The sequence below is a fragment of the Salvelinus fontinalis genome, chromosome 2 (assembly GCF_029448725.1).
Source record: "Salvelinus fontinalis isolate EN_2023a chromosome 2, ASM2944872v1, whole genome shotgun sequence".
NCBI classification, from domain to species: Eukaryota; Metazoa; Chordata; class Actinopteri; order Salmoniformes; family Salmonidae; genus Salvelinus; species Salvelinus fontinalis.
In genome coordinates this window covers 29,116,806-29,131,128 of record NC_074666.1, presented here as the reverse complement: position 1 = coordinate 29,131,128, position 14,323 = coordinate 29,116,806, and the positions used below count along the sequence as shown (strand labels likewise).

At 40.6% G+C, this 14,323-nt stretch overlaps 2 protein-coding genes and 1 long non-coding RNA gene across 4 annotated transcripts; 2 read left to right on the top strand and 1 right to left on the bottom strand.

Moving 5' to 3' along the window:
- Positions 1–1,620: 1,620 nt before the first annotated feature.
- On the bottom strand, positions 1,621–6,454 carry LOC129815809 (uncharacterized). Of its 2 annotated transcripts, XR_008753476.1 has the most exons (3): positions 6,243–6,454; positions 4,414–4,478; positions 1,621–3,158 (listed from the first exon to the last, which is right to left on the bottom strand). It is a non-coding gene; the product is annotated as an uncharacterized LOC129815809 (long non-coding RNA). The 2 variants fall into 2 exon arrangements; XR_008753475.1 differs by lacking the exon at positions 4,414–4,478.
- Positions 2,928–3,948, top strand: shisa2a (shisa family member 2a). The gene is made up of 2 exons (XM_055869938.1): positions 2,928–3,213; positions 3,419–3,948. Exons 1-2 carry the CDS (start codon positions 2,928–2,930, stop codon positions 3,946–3,948), a joined length of 816 nt encoding a protein of 271 aa, XP_055725913.1.
- Positions 5,232–14,088, top strand: LOC129815795 (probable ribonuclease ZC3H12B). The gene is made up of 6 exons (XM_055869925.1): positions 5,232–5,429; positions 7,674–8,470; positions 8,616–8,755; positions 9,131–9,365; positions 9,451–9,557; positions 9,655–14,088. Exons 1-6 carry the CDS (start codon positions 5,232–5,234, stop codon positions 11,088–11,090), a joined length of 2,913 nt encoding a protein of 970 aa, XP_055725900.1. The 3' UTR covers positions 11,091–14,088.
- The last annotated feature ends 235 nt before the right edge of the window (positions 14,089–14,323 follow it).

Below are 14,323 nucleotides of genomic sequence, written 5' to 3'. Positions count from 1 at the left end.
TTGCAATGGATTTCAGCGATATGGCATATAGGAGTTGTATTTTTTCTCCCTGCTCTTATCTGGTAAATATGAATGTAGAGGTTAGGTGCTTATATACAGTGGTGTAAAGTACTGAAGTAAAGATACTTTAAAGCACTACTTAAGTCGTTTTTAGGGTATCTGTACTTTACTTTACTAATTATATTTTTGACAACTTTTACTTCACTACATTCCTAAAGAAAATAATTAACTTTTTACTCCATACATTTTCCCTGACACCCAAAAGTACTTGTTACATTTTGAATGCTTAGCAGGACAGGAAAAGTGTCCAATTCACTCGCTTATCAAGGCAACATCCCTGGTCATCCCTACTGCCTCTGATCTGGCAGATTCACTAAACACACATGCTTCGTTTGTAAATTATGTCTGAGTGTTGGAGTGTGCCCCTGGCTTTTCGTAAATAAAACAATTAAAAAATGGGCCATCTGGTTTGCATAATATAAGGAATTTGAAATGATTTGTACTTTTACTTTTGATACTTTAGTATATTTTAGCAATTACATTTACTTTTGATACTTAAGTATATTTAAAACCAAATACTTTTAGACTTTTACTCAATTATTATTTTACTGGGTAACTTTCACTTTTACTTGAGTAATTTTCTATTAAGGTATATTTACTTTTACTCAAGTATGACATCTGGGTACTTTTTCCACCACTGCTTATATAAGGACATAAAAAATGTATTGTATCTTGACTGCTATCAATAAGAAACCTGTCACTTTATTATTGCAATACAGCAACAACATTTTATTAGGATAGCTAGGTGTTTGATGTCAAAGTTTGATATTATTCAGTTGACCTTACTTCTGGTTATTATTGAGAAAGCATATACAAAACAACGTCACTTGGCTATAGCTCATTAGGTAAATGGGAATGCAGCACTTCTCCGGGTGTGGTACAGATAGTGTTGACCTCCTAAACCTAGACTTAAAAATTTGTGGTAAGATAAACAGACTCATTATCACCACCCCAGTCGGCTCCAAGCTCTGACAAGCGTACTGTTTGCACAGTTTGTTTACTCTACCCTGTTGGTTGGGGGTTGAAGGATTAAATGACTAAATGTAATCAGTATTTCTTCTGCCTAGTATCTTACGGTATCCAGTTAGTATAATAATCAGACAGACCAGGCTTAGGCCTACATTGACATAACCAGTCCATGAAACCCTAAACGGTAAAAGCAACCACCACAGTAAATTAGAAGAATATTAAAAGGGCAATCTGCATTTAAAAGAATAACAACGCGTCTCCCCGCCAATACATATCTATGGATGCAAGAACTGACCATCCTAGAAATCAAAATTAAAGTTGTAACCATGTTTTGAGGCTTTATGGTGTTTGTTTACAATTACATTGTTAAAAAACAATTGAGTAAAACAAGGTCACTTTGCTACCATCTAGCAGAGACAGTACAGGTGCATCAAAGTCGGGACCGAAAAACAACTTCTATCTCCAGGCCATCAGACTGTTGAACAGCCATCACGCCATCTCCTGTAGTAAGTGAGAGTAGTAAGCAGTACTTCTGTAGTAAGAGACAAAGATAGACTCACTCACACATAACACACAAACACACACAGTCAATGCTGCTGACCCATGTATATATAGACATTAAACACTGGACCGTTTATTTTATACTGTTTTTCACACTGCATATTCATATACTGTAATCTCACATGGCTCATTCAAATATATCTACAACTGTACATTGCATTTTTGTTACACTGTTAATACTCACAGCATATTTATAAACTGGATTCTTATTTATATACTGGATTCTCATTCATATACTGTATTCTTCACATAGCTCATTCATATATATATCTACTACTGTACATTGCATTTTTGTTACAATGTTTATATACACCGCCTGTATTTATATACCGGATTCTTAACATAGCTCACTGTAATATACGGTATCTACTGCTGTACATATCATTCTTAGTATATCTTTCTGGTGTATATACACAGCATGCATTTGGATTACTGATACAGTGTTATTTGGGTTGTTAACTGGATTTGTCCTAACATTCCTGATTTCTTCTTTTTTAGTATTGGATTATTATTATTTGTGTACTTGTTTGACATTTTTACTGCATTGTTAGGAGTTAGTAACACAAGCATTTAGCTGCACCCACTGTAACATCTGCTAAACTGTGTACGCTACCAATAACCTTTGATTTGAGGTTATATTTGAAGTTTTGATGGTGTATGACAGTTGAAGGTCATGAGGCATTTATTAGTTATATTCTTCAAGAATCAGAGGGTATATATCATTAGTTTTAAAGATTGAAAGTCTACATTGTAGTATCAAACACATGCTCCCTCCCTCAACTCCTCACTTTATTTTTGTTTGCACTGAATGCAGACCTCTCCATTTTCTTCCAACAACTTTTCAAAGAAATATGCAAGGTAACACATAACACCCAGACCTCACATTGCTATTTTGAATATCTAATTGAGTAAGGCTGGTTGAATTTGAATGAACATTGAAAAAAAAATGTCCAGTAGCCTATTAGCCCATATAGTATTGTCTCCTTATCCAAAAGTGCAGACAGGTCTTGGCCTGGGGCAGACCTACATGAAATTAGCAAAGTAATGTATCAAGCCCCTCCCATATTAGGCACACAATAGGTGTCAGGGAGGGGGGCAGAGGATAAAACAGAGGTGAAATAGCCACATACTCCCATTATGGTCACAGATCTGCCTTGCTTCACCACTTGACCATTGACAGGATCACATAATTTTTTCATTCATTGAATTGTTGTTGATATTTCATTGACCATTTTCTTCCCAATTGTGAGCATGTCATTGGGCTTTTGATTTGAACTTTTTGAAGCTCCAACAACTGTTTCACCAATTGGGTGTGAGGATTTTTCCTGTCATACAAGATGCGTTTTTTAGTTGCTTTGTATTTATTTTTCTCTTTGATGCACAAACATATTGTGGCCAGCTCAGGAGAGTATTGCCATGGCTGGTCCGACTCTTACAAGATCTGGCACAAGGGCTTCCAGTGTCCAGAGCAGTATGACGGCCAGGACGCAAAGTACTGCTGTGGGACCTGTGCGCTCCGCTACTGTTGCACGGCTGTGGAGGCGAGGCTGGATCAGAGCTCCTGTGACCTGGAAGAATTTTTTGAATTTGAAAACGATAACACAATCAACATGACACAAACGGGTAAGATTTTGTGTCAACATTTTCTATTTTTGGTTTATTCAACATTTAAACTGTAATGGCTAAATTATCTCTCCCTTGGAAAGGTTAAAGCATTTCTGTTAGAAGTAAATAGCAGGCATAGTAATTTTGGTTCAATGTATACAATTCCTCGATCGTGGTTTGTGGTTCAGCATTTACATTTTGTTCTATCTTTTTTCCCCTCCAGTACCCGCCTACTTGCCATTTGTGATAGTTGTGAGCACATTTCTGTCCTTTGTGCTACTTGGCACCATTGTGTCCATATGTTGCTGCCAGTGCCTAAAGCCAAAGGCACAGGATCGTCAAAATGCATCAGCACCCTTCCAGACCAGCCTGTTGGAATCTGGAGGGCCATCTCCAGAGAGCATGACTCCATCTCGCCAGTCTAGTTCCAGCTCAACAGGAAGATCAACCTTGGCAGCCCCAAGACAACCAACCACCTCCACTCCTGGCACTGATGTCAACGTAAACATGTATGTTGCGCCTTTGAATAATGGATACCCTGTTTCAAGCACACAGTCTAACCAGTATCTGCCTCATCCGCAGCCCCCTGGTCCATTCTATCAGCCATATCTAAACTATGGGATGCCCCCAGAGCACACTTTGCTAATGGCTCCATTCTTAGAAAACCGCTCAATGTACGGACACCAACTGGTCCATTCCATCCCTCAGGCTCCAATGCACACAGAACAGTTGTACACAGGTGTCACAATATGAGGCGATTACACTATGGACACCTTTTTGCCACATGAGTAATTTGTGAGTGCCCACTTGCCTTGTCTAAGAGGTACTTATGGAATCTTTATTAGTGTATATTTATGAGTGTAAATAAAATGTATTTTTCTTACTTTTTTTGTCTTAAGTCTTAATTCTGATCCTGTAATAAGGATTCCAAACAGTCTAAAATCCCACTGTACTATAGTGACTAATACATAGCATGACAATCATCCCATAGGCCTATATTGTCAAAAGTAGGCCTACTCATGATATTGCAAAGTTAATAATATGCTAATATGCTATTTCGAAGACGCTTTTTACGTATGGGTACTATGATAGAATGCTAGAACAATAGTCTTCCAATGTTTTGGGCTGCAAACAAGCTTTGTCTTCAGGATGGCCAGAAGATTTGGAGTTGAAGTCTTTTGTGATGTATCCCAGATGTTTTCAAAAGAGTGTACTTACTGGTGTGTGGGGAAAAACAGCGGGAGGGAAGGACAATGGATGGAGGTTGCAATCTCTGAATAAACCTAAGTAAAGAGGGGATTGTGGTAATCTCTTGAAAATTAGTTGGGGGAAGTGAAGGATAAGTACATAGGAGGGCACAGCTTGGGGTTCAGAGGATGCGCACAGATAATCAACTACCTTATGACAGTCATTAGTGTCGAGGCTAAAAACAGTTTTACATAGGACATTGTGATACAGTAGCCTAGATAATAAGGGATTGGGGGTAGTATTTAGTAAGACATGCACATTTCAAATGATAACAGCCTGTAGACGCAATGCCCACCAAACCCAGAGTTATTAAGATATTTAAGGCCACGTGAGTCAGCTAATACTTTTTAAAGTTTGCTGAAAATAAATAACCAAATTGAATATGCAGTTAAAACAGTCTGTGTTGATTAAAGTAGACTGGCTTAATGAGGTGGTAATTCCTTCTGCAGATATTCTAAAATATGATCCTCTATGCAGCGGGATTGCAAAAAGACGACCTGGAACGGCCCCAGAATGTTTATTTTTAGTTTAGCAGACATTGCACGGAATCGGCGTCAGAGGGCGTCCTACTTGTTGCTAAGAGACAGTATGTGGGAGGCTGTCAGAAATGATGAAGGGAGGGGATGATGAATGATATTTAGCTAGCTGTAATGTTCGTGAATAGACTGTAATAGCTAGCTAGCTATATAACTTAAATATATCTACATTCTGAACAAAATACCACAGCTAAGCAATTCGTTAGACAGCTGAGTGCGTGTTATTCGTGAGTCGTTGATTTATCATAATAAATGGTTTTGGAGCTGGCAGTGCCCGCAAATGCAGGCCCATTGCTTCACCGCTCCATCCAGCACATTGAGCGTATTTTCCGGGTGAGGGTCAGCTACGGATCCGCTGAGTCAAACTGCGACAGCGCAAATGTCAGCACCAGCAATATAATCATAGTTCGTGTCGGAGAGGGCGAGGAAGATGACCGCACCAAGGCAAAAGTATGTAACTTTTCTGGGACGTTAACATATGCTTTGTGGTTAACAGTCTATCTATCTCTGGACTGGAGAGTAACGTTCGCTAGCTAGCAGGCTAATGTTTGCAGCTAACTAGTACTAACTAACGTTAGCCTATTAAGCTCATCTGTTGTTGTAGTGGAGTTGGTAACGTCTGACTAGAGTTACATGTAACGTACTGCCCTTTTTGTTTTCAGTCTTATGTTGCTAACGTTAGCTAGCTAGTATACGTTAACTAACGTTACTGCTACCTTCTTAGCTAACTAGCTAATAGTAGCTAACGTTAGCTACTTCGCAAACGTAGTTAGCTAGTGCTATACAACTTGTTTGAGCATTTTTTTGTTGTTGCTCTGAATAGATGCCATTTTTACAGTGCCAAAATTGACCTAAATGATGTGGTTCATTTCTGTTGGACGCTTTTCAGCTAATGTGTTAGCTAGCTAGTGTCTACAGGTCTCGATCTCATCTAGCCAACGACGTTAACGTTACCAGTAATGTATGGGAAATATGATTACAGGTATTTGTATCTTTGATATGATTGTGAGCTAGCTAGTAGTATTAACTAGCCCAGCTAGCTACCCTTTGCACGAATGTTGCTGAAACATGATGCCAAATGTGCTAAATAAACTCGTAGGATCTTGCTATCTATCAAATCAGTATTAGCTCACCTTAGAACCGATTCATTGGTATCTAACGTTCATTCTGTAAGCAGCACCAGCTACGAACATTTCGCACTAATGTTGCAAACCTCATCATAGCTACTTAAATGACCCCTTATTTGACATAGTTTTTACTTACTCATGGTGTTGTGTGCTTTAGAAACCTCCATTACTGCAGCATATCTGTACTTTGCAGTTTCGCTGTGGGGCCTCAGCATCCATTTACGTTTCAGCTTGACCAACCATCTAGTGCTTCTGAAGGCACATGTTCCACTTGTTGCTATGAGACAGGGCTGCACAAGCCTGTGCATGTGCAGTGCTTTAGTCTTGTGGCCTTGCTGTGTCTCAGCCTGTTCTGTGGAGGGGGAAAAGGATGGGGCTTCTTTGCTGTTATGCCATGTAGTGCCAGGAAATTCCAACACATCGGTATTGTTGTGTGGGTTAGCTACCAGGTTTCCTACATATACACAAATGTCTTTGTGTTGATGTTGTGAGGGCATCTGAAAATAATCTGCCATTTTTGTTATTGTTCATATCATGTATAGCCTAGCTATATTTGTTCTAACGATCAAGTACAGTAGTTTCATTCCACCACTTTCTCAGGCCAGATCTACTCTATTATCTTATGTTTTCTATATTCTTGACTCTCACTTTCTTATATATGAGGTAGGGAAATAATTAGGCTCTCTAAGTAAGTAAATAAAACCTTTAGGCTCATCATAATCATAAGGCTCATTATATTATGTTTACCCTTTGATAGAAGAACACCATAGAAAGACTACTAGAGATGGACATTTTCTGTTTTAATGTGATTATCAAATGTCTATTTTTCCCTTAGCTTTGGCTCTTGACAATGTGGTGGTTAGGATACAATCTGTATAAAACTGGGGGAAATGTGTAGCAATGTACTGAATTAATGCTTTTGTTGTGTCTGTTTCTTACATTGATTTATGCATCTTATATTACTAGTGTTTTACATTGTAAATCTCAAATTGAGGCATGCTACGTTAACCATGTTTGCCAGGCTACCTAGAGAAAGATGGACTGTGTTCTGTTAGTCGTGACTGCTAAAAAGCAGTTAGCTGATGACAGGGCTGTGTTGCTAGGCAACCCATTTCATGGGCTGAGCCTCTTGAAGCACTAATGGAAGTAGCTAGCTATCTACTATCTGCAAGACCTGGGGAAGTACCGGTTTCAGGAGCACATGCAATCCGTTTCCATTTGTTTTAAAGCACTTGGGTCTGTATGCATATTTATTGTTTAAATGCTCACGTAATCTCATGCATCTCAGCCTTTACATTAAGTCAATGACAATGGATAAGATTTATATTTTATTTGAACAGGGACGGATACAATTAACATTGACACATCAATTTATTGAAGAGTCTGGTGCATTGCACCATTCCAGTTTTTACTTTTCATGCGGAGTTCAGGGGCCTTAGATTTCCTCTGAGGCCATACTTAACATTTACACATGAATTAGACATGCATTGAATCTTGTACTTGTAGACAGGGATGACATTTGGCCAGTTTGGTGATTTATTGACAATTACCCTTTGTTTTCCTCCAGGATTACATAGTGTCCTTAATTTCGCCAGCTCACCGAAAGAGAGAGCGTCTAACGTTGGCTTTACGCATACAGCTGGCTGCGCTGAAGTCAGCCATCGAGTATGATTCTCAGGCTGTGGTGGAGGTGAGGGAGCATGTGGTGGACATCTCCGGTGGCGAGAGGAACGTGATGACGGCATGGTCGATGGTGGAGAAGATCAAAATGGAGAAACACCCATGCAGGGAAGAGGCCCCTGAGCTGACTGAGGCCCAGCAGCACAGTGGGGAGTCTGAGGAGGGAAGCAGCTCAGAGAGCGAGTCAGAGGAGCAGCATCAGCTGCAGCTGAACAGCGGCGGCTGTAAGAGGAAAGAGCACTTCAGTGCCACCAAGCCTCACCGGCAGCTCTGTCGCTCTCCATGCCTGGACCGGCCCAGCTTTTCCCAGAGCTGCACTCTACCAGAGCTCCGCATTGAAGACACCAAGGCCGCTGCAGTGCTCAAACATGGCAGCGACAAGGAGTACCAAACCAAGATGGAGTTTGCCTTGAAGCTGGGATACTCAGGTGAACAGGTGGAGACAGTGCTGAACAAGTTAGGGGCAGCTGCCCTTATCAATGACATTCTGGCTGAGCTTGTAAGGCTTGGTAATAAAGGAGAACCGGAGGTTCAAGCCAGCAGTAACACCGGCACGTTCGTCTCCCGTGGAGGCCCCTGTGTCAAAGAGGCTGTCAGTCCGGAGGTGTCACTTGAAGATGATTCTGTGGATCCTTATGATAATCTCAGGCCTATCGTCATTGATGGATCGAATGTGGCGATGAGGTAAGTCTCTATTAGACGCACACATTTAAAACAAATCTCGCCTCATGCAGAATGTTCTGAACCATCTGTTTTTTTATGGCTGTAATTGAATTAGCTTTACAAGCAGACCTTTTACTAGATTTGGTTGTGTTGTTTTGTTTTGTAGCCATGGAAACAAAGAGGTTTTCTCTTGCCTTGGTATCCAATTGGCTGTTGATTGGTTTGTGGAGAAAGGACACAAAGACATCACAGTGTTTGTTCCTGCCTGGAGGAAAGAGCAGTCGAGACCTGACGCCCCCATTACAGGTACTAAAGCTCTACTTCAATTAGCCACATTAGACAATATGTTTTCTAAAAATTGTGTCTGTGTTGGGGTGGGGGGTATCTGTGCGTGTGTGTGCTTTATTAATCAACATGTTTGGACATTGAGCTCCATTTTCCCCATGCAAAAAAAGCACGACCCACAGTTAGAAAAATAACTAACATTTAAAGTATATAATTTTGAATAAGCAATAACATGAGTTTGGATAAATATTTAGCCACAATTAATTTGAGTTTGTTTTCAAATGCAATGCATGTGAAAATGTCAGTGTGAAACCACAGGTACATAGGCCTACATAGTTCTATGTAACAATTTGTACACTGCTGTTCTTCACTGATTTAATGCTTTTCTTTTCACAGACCAAGACATTTTGCGGAAGCTAGAGAAAGAAAAGATCCTAGTGTTCACCCCATCTAGAAGAGTCCAGGGAAGGAGAGTGGTGTGCTATGATGATCGCTTCATAGTGAAGCTGGCCTGTGACTCTGATGGCATTATTGTGTCAAATGACAACTACAGGGACTTACAGAATGAGAAGCCAGAGTGGAAGAAGTTCATAGAGGAGCGGCTGCTGATGTACTCGTTTGTCAATGATAAGTAAGTCATCAGAGCCCTCAGCGACTTGTGTAGGGAGTATAATTAACTACAGAATGACTAAGCATATTCTCGTTTTATGTTTCAGATTCATGCCACCTGATGATCCTTTAGGAAGACATGGTCCAAGTTTAGAGAATTTCCTCCGCAAGCGTCCTGTTGTTCCAGAGCACAAAAAGCAACCCTGTCCATATGGTAGGTTGTCTCAACAAATTATGATTGTATTTTTGTGGTTGTACTGCTGATGTCAATATTGTTTAACTTGTGCTCTCTTTTATATCACCTTAAACAGGGAAAAAATGCACTTATGGACATAAGTGCAAGTACTATCACCCAGAGCGTGCAAACCAGCCTCAGCGGTCAGTGGCTGATGAACTGAGAGCGTTTGCCAAATTGTCTGCTGTAAAGACAATGAGCGAGGGGGCCCTGGCCAAGTGTGGCACTGGACCCACCACAGCTAAGGGGGACAGTGGCTCTGAGGCTAAACGTGTGGCCCCCAAGCGCCAGTCTGATCCCAGCATCCGCTCAGTGGCCTGCGAGCCAGAGGAGAGACTGTCTGCTGTCCGTAAGCCTGAGGCAAATTCTGTGCCTTCCCTCGTGTCTGCCCTCAGTGTGCCCACCATGCAGCCTGCCAAGAGCCACGGGGCTGGTGCCTTGAACACTCGATCGGCCAGCAGCCCAGTACCCGGCTCCCTCCAGTTCACCCACAGCTCCCTGGAGCACATGTCTAGTGTACAGTACCCACACCCACCCATCCTAGTCACCAACAGCCATGGTGCTTCTGTCACTTACAGTGAACAGTTTCCTAAGTACGATTCTGTGAGCACAGACCACGGATACTACTCTATGCTTAGTGATTTTTCTAACATGAGCATGAGCAGCATGCACAACGTGGACAGCTTCTGTAGCATGGAGCATGAGCATGGGATTTATCAGCGAAATCCCAGCCAGCATTGCCCTGAGCCCTGCCTCAGCCACTCTAACAGTGACTCCTTCTCCTCTTATGGGGAATTATACATGAGCTCAGTGGACAGTAGCCTGGATGAGAGCATAAAGGGGCAGCAGTCTCCTGCACAGAGCAGACTCCAGGCCTTCTCCCACGGGGGGTTCCACCACGAGGCCCTGACCCGAGTGCAGAGCTATGGCCCTGAGGAGCCTAAGCAGGGTCCAAGCAGGAAGCAGTCCATATCCCACCTGGCACCGCATGTCCAGCACCCTGCTGTTGGGGCCAGGTCCAGCTGCCCAGGGGACTACCCCTTACCTCAGAATGTCCTCCCGTCACAGTCCTCGCAACCGGGACGCTCCCTGGGCATGACACGCATGGACAGCATCTCAGACTCCAGGCTGTACGAGAATAACCCCATGAGGCAGCGGAGACCCCCACTGTGCCGCGAGCAGCATGCCAGCTGGGACCCGCTGCCCCGCGGCAGTGAATCCTATGGATACCACTCGTACCCCCTGAGTAACAGCCTGATGCAGCCGTGTTGTGAGCGGGTGATGGTCCGCAGCATGCCTGACAAGATGGAGCAGATCTGGAGGTCTCCGTGGGAGAACCCGCCTCAAGCCGAGCGCCATGTCATCCCAGAGCACCAGTACCAAACATACCGCAACCTCTGCAACATCTTCCCCGCTTTCGTGGTGCACTCTGTCATGGAGAAAAACCCTCATCTAACGGACCCACAACAACTCGCTGCTGTCATTGTCACGAAGCTAAGGTCTTGCCATTAAGTGTTTTTATTTTATTTTTGAAGCTACAATTGTCTGAATAGTATTAGTATTCTATATTTGAAGTTATTTGATTGTCATCAAAACAATTTCTCCTCATGAAATTCAGAAACCCAAAATCATTATAATCAAATGTAAGGGAAACTTTGACTGATGGTAAGATTATGTATTTGAATTTAAACGTAGCCATCTATCATTTGATACAGTGAGGAATTAGTTCACTATACCTAGATAATATTGTGCATATCTGACACTGATGTAAATACTATGTGACTTTGTTGTTTATTGTGCAATGATTTGTGGTAAAAGACAGAGGGAAGTGAGTGCAACCATACCTCAGAGCATGAACTTTGACATTTTAATGGCCTTATATCTGAATGACCTCACTTCTCCAGTCATTGTTTAATGGATTTCAATGAATATCCTAATGTTGTTGAGGTCAGTCTCTTGCTTTTTAAATGTTAAGCACTGTAAGTATTTAGAATTATATATATTTTCTCAATCTCACTTTACAAAGCTACTATTTTGGTAGAACTTGTGAGTGCACGTATATAAGCAAGCCAAACTAGAACTGGGAAAGATCAGACTTAAAACACCTGTGCTCATATGACACATGAAAGCCATTTCAAAGCTGCTGAAATAATGCCAAAAAGATAGATAATTGACCTTGTCATTATAAAGCGATTATAGTTTTGATGCAGACAATTGATTGGATAGTAGTGTAACATCACACCAGTGTTGTAAGCCTTTCCTATGGTATATTGTATGGCTTGCTGTGTTGATTAGTTACATTAATGTAACTGTGTTACATGGACATTATTGGGATCATTTTGAGCATGTGTATATATGATTGGGACCTGGCATGTGACTTAATGGCACAGAATGGCACTTCCATTGTGTCTAACATGACTTATTTGTATTTACTAAGGAACTGGTGAAGTCTCTTCGGCAAAATGCTTTAAAGAAAAGCATACGTTTCCTTATTAATGCTGAGAGACAACCCATGTAAAGAAAACAAAAAAACATTTCTGAATGTTATTTGCCCAAAAGAATTTTGGGGCTTTGTTGACTTTTGTTTTTTCATGAACTAAGAGCAGGCCATGTTGGGCCTGTTGTCTCTTCATGAGAAGGTGTGACACACTGCCTAAATGTTTCTTCCTGTGAAACACTCAGAAAGCGAGGCTGCCGTCAGGGTTGTTTCTGGCATTTGGCTTACAGTTTGCGTGCCTACCTTTTCCCCTCACGTTTGAAAGGTTTCATTATGATGTGAAATGTGTTGGTTGTAATATCATTTCTAAATACTTATGGAATTGTTTCTTTTTTCAGTGAGTAAAATGTGATCTGAAATCAAGGTCTTGGGCCATATCTAATGCACGTTAGTATTTTGTTTATTTTGACATGACGTGCATGTTTCATATTTTTGATGAGAGTAGAAGAGAGACCCCCCCCTCCCATTTTGAAGTGCCGCAAACAACAAAGCCTAAAATGTCTAGAAATGACCTTTGTTTGTTGATACAAATTGTATCTATTTCTTGATTGTAAAATATATTTATGAAATGTACAGTATCATTAAAAAAAGTTTTATTTAAGAAAAAAAATACAATGCCATAATGTTTGTGACACTGTGTGTCACTGGGAGTAGCCCATTGGTATGTACTTTTTCTTACTGGGCACAGTAGTTTATTTACAGGGATACTTACGCGCTACATGGAAGTGCATAGATACCCTGTGTGCAGCTGTAAGCATTGTGTCCTTTCTCTGTATGTATTAATACTGAAATGACCACTCATTGTACTGTTTCAATGCGCTATTTAACTTGTTGCATCAATGTTTTTTGCTGTGTTGTAACCCAAGCAGCTTGGAAAAAAATATGACCCCTCTAACTTTTTATCCATATCTGCTCTATTCCTGTGTTGATATCATCTATATTTAAATGTATTGACATTGACGTATTGAAAAACATGCCAAAACTGGTTAACTTTTAATTGCTGCACAGAAAACTGAATAGGTTGCAATGTCAGTCATATATGCTTGGGTTACGATACTTAGGGGGTTATTTATGAAATAAATATAAAATAAAAATGTTGACCCACATAATACTATATTCAACTCTTAGGCTACTGCCACAGTAAAGCCGAGTGAGGGTGTGTTAGTATGATTTAGTATTTATGAGACGGCGTCAATTACCTCTGATTGGACATGGGTATAACCTGTGAAAAATATTTGATGGATAACCCCCTTTTTTGGTGACAAGATTATAACTTGATTTCTAGTTTACTTTAGAAATCTGGCACTCTCACCAATGGCACTTGATCTAGCCTTAAGTATTTTAAAGCATGTGAGAGAATATTGGTTTAAATTCTATTGTTTCAAATGAGAAATTGTATTTTTGCTGTGAGCCTTTGTAATTACATTGAATTTACAAGATAGGCCTGTTTGCGATGACTGACTGATTTCAGTCTGATATTGGTGGTCTGAGCAACTTGCAGTTGATTTTGTTGGAATTGAACACAGCAGGTAGATGTTTAAAAAACTAGATATTTCCAATGTGTAGATTAACCTTGAATTGTGTTCTAAATATATCAGCTTACCTGAAATGGTAGATTCTCATACACCCACAATATAAATTCTCAGGTACTATGAGATTTACAGCAAAAACAATATTGATGTGTGCTATTATGAATGATAAATGCGCTTACAAAGTCAGATTTGTGAATTAGTGCAGCTCTCATGTCCTAAAGTTAAATTGAACTGTCTTGTATTGTGGTTTTGCAATGTAAAAGGGTTATAAGAGTGAGTTAACAACTAGGCCGTGTGTTATGAGCTGCAGTAGTTTGTTCTATTCTATGTTGAATTAAATGCATTGCTTTTAAAATTGTTTTAAGTGACAAAACAATTACCAAAAGACAAAACATGAACTCTTTGGGTCTGTTGGCTCAAACAAAATGTAAGTCTCAATGACGAAGTGTTTGTTTCCTCAAATAAAGCAAGACTATGTTTATACAGTGTTATTTTGTTGGCCGTGTCAAGTGTTCTCTTTCAGATGTCCAACGGAATTTTGATATTCTACAGCAGTCCCCCAGCAGAGGGGTTCAGATGGCTGCTGAAACTAGTCACCTTTGTAATAAGAACTTGTAAGTAAGAATTTAAATGGTACTGTGTCCTGTGCATGTGACAAACTTTGATTTGATTTATTTGTGCCACACACTAGATTTCCAGAACACTGTGCTGACTGA

What these genes read in the sequence shown, in the direction of transcription:
- shisa2a (XM_055869938.1), top strand. Translation starts at nt 2,928, where the DNA reads ATGCGTTTTTTAGTTGCTTTGTATTTATTTTTCTCTTTGATGCACAAA. An exon ending in AATCAACATGACACAAACGG is followed by an intron (nt 3,214 to 3,418) that starts GTAAGATTTTGT and finishes TTTCCCCTCCAG; the next exon opens with TACCCGCCTACTTGCCATTT.
- LOC129815795 (XM_055869925.1), top strand. Translation starts at nt 5,232, where the DNA reads ATGGTTTTGGAGCTGGCAGTGCCCGCAAATGCAGGCCCATTGCTTCAC. An exon ending in ACCTGACGCCCCCATTACAG is followed by an intron (nt 8,756 to 9,130) that starts GTACTAAAGCTC and finishes TTCTTTTCACAG; the next exon opens with ACCAAGACATTTTGCGGAAG. An exon ending in TACTCGTTTGTCAATGATAA is followed by an intron (nt 9,366 to 9,450) that starts GTAAGTCATCAG and finishes TTTATGTTTCAG; the next exon opens with ATTCATGCCACCTGATGATC.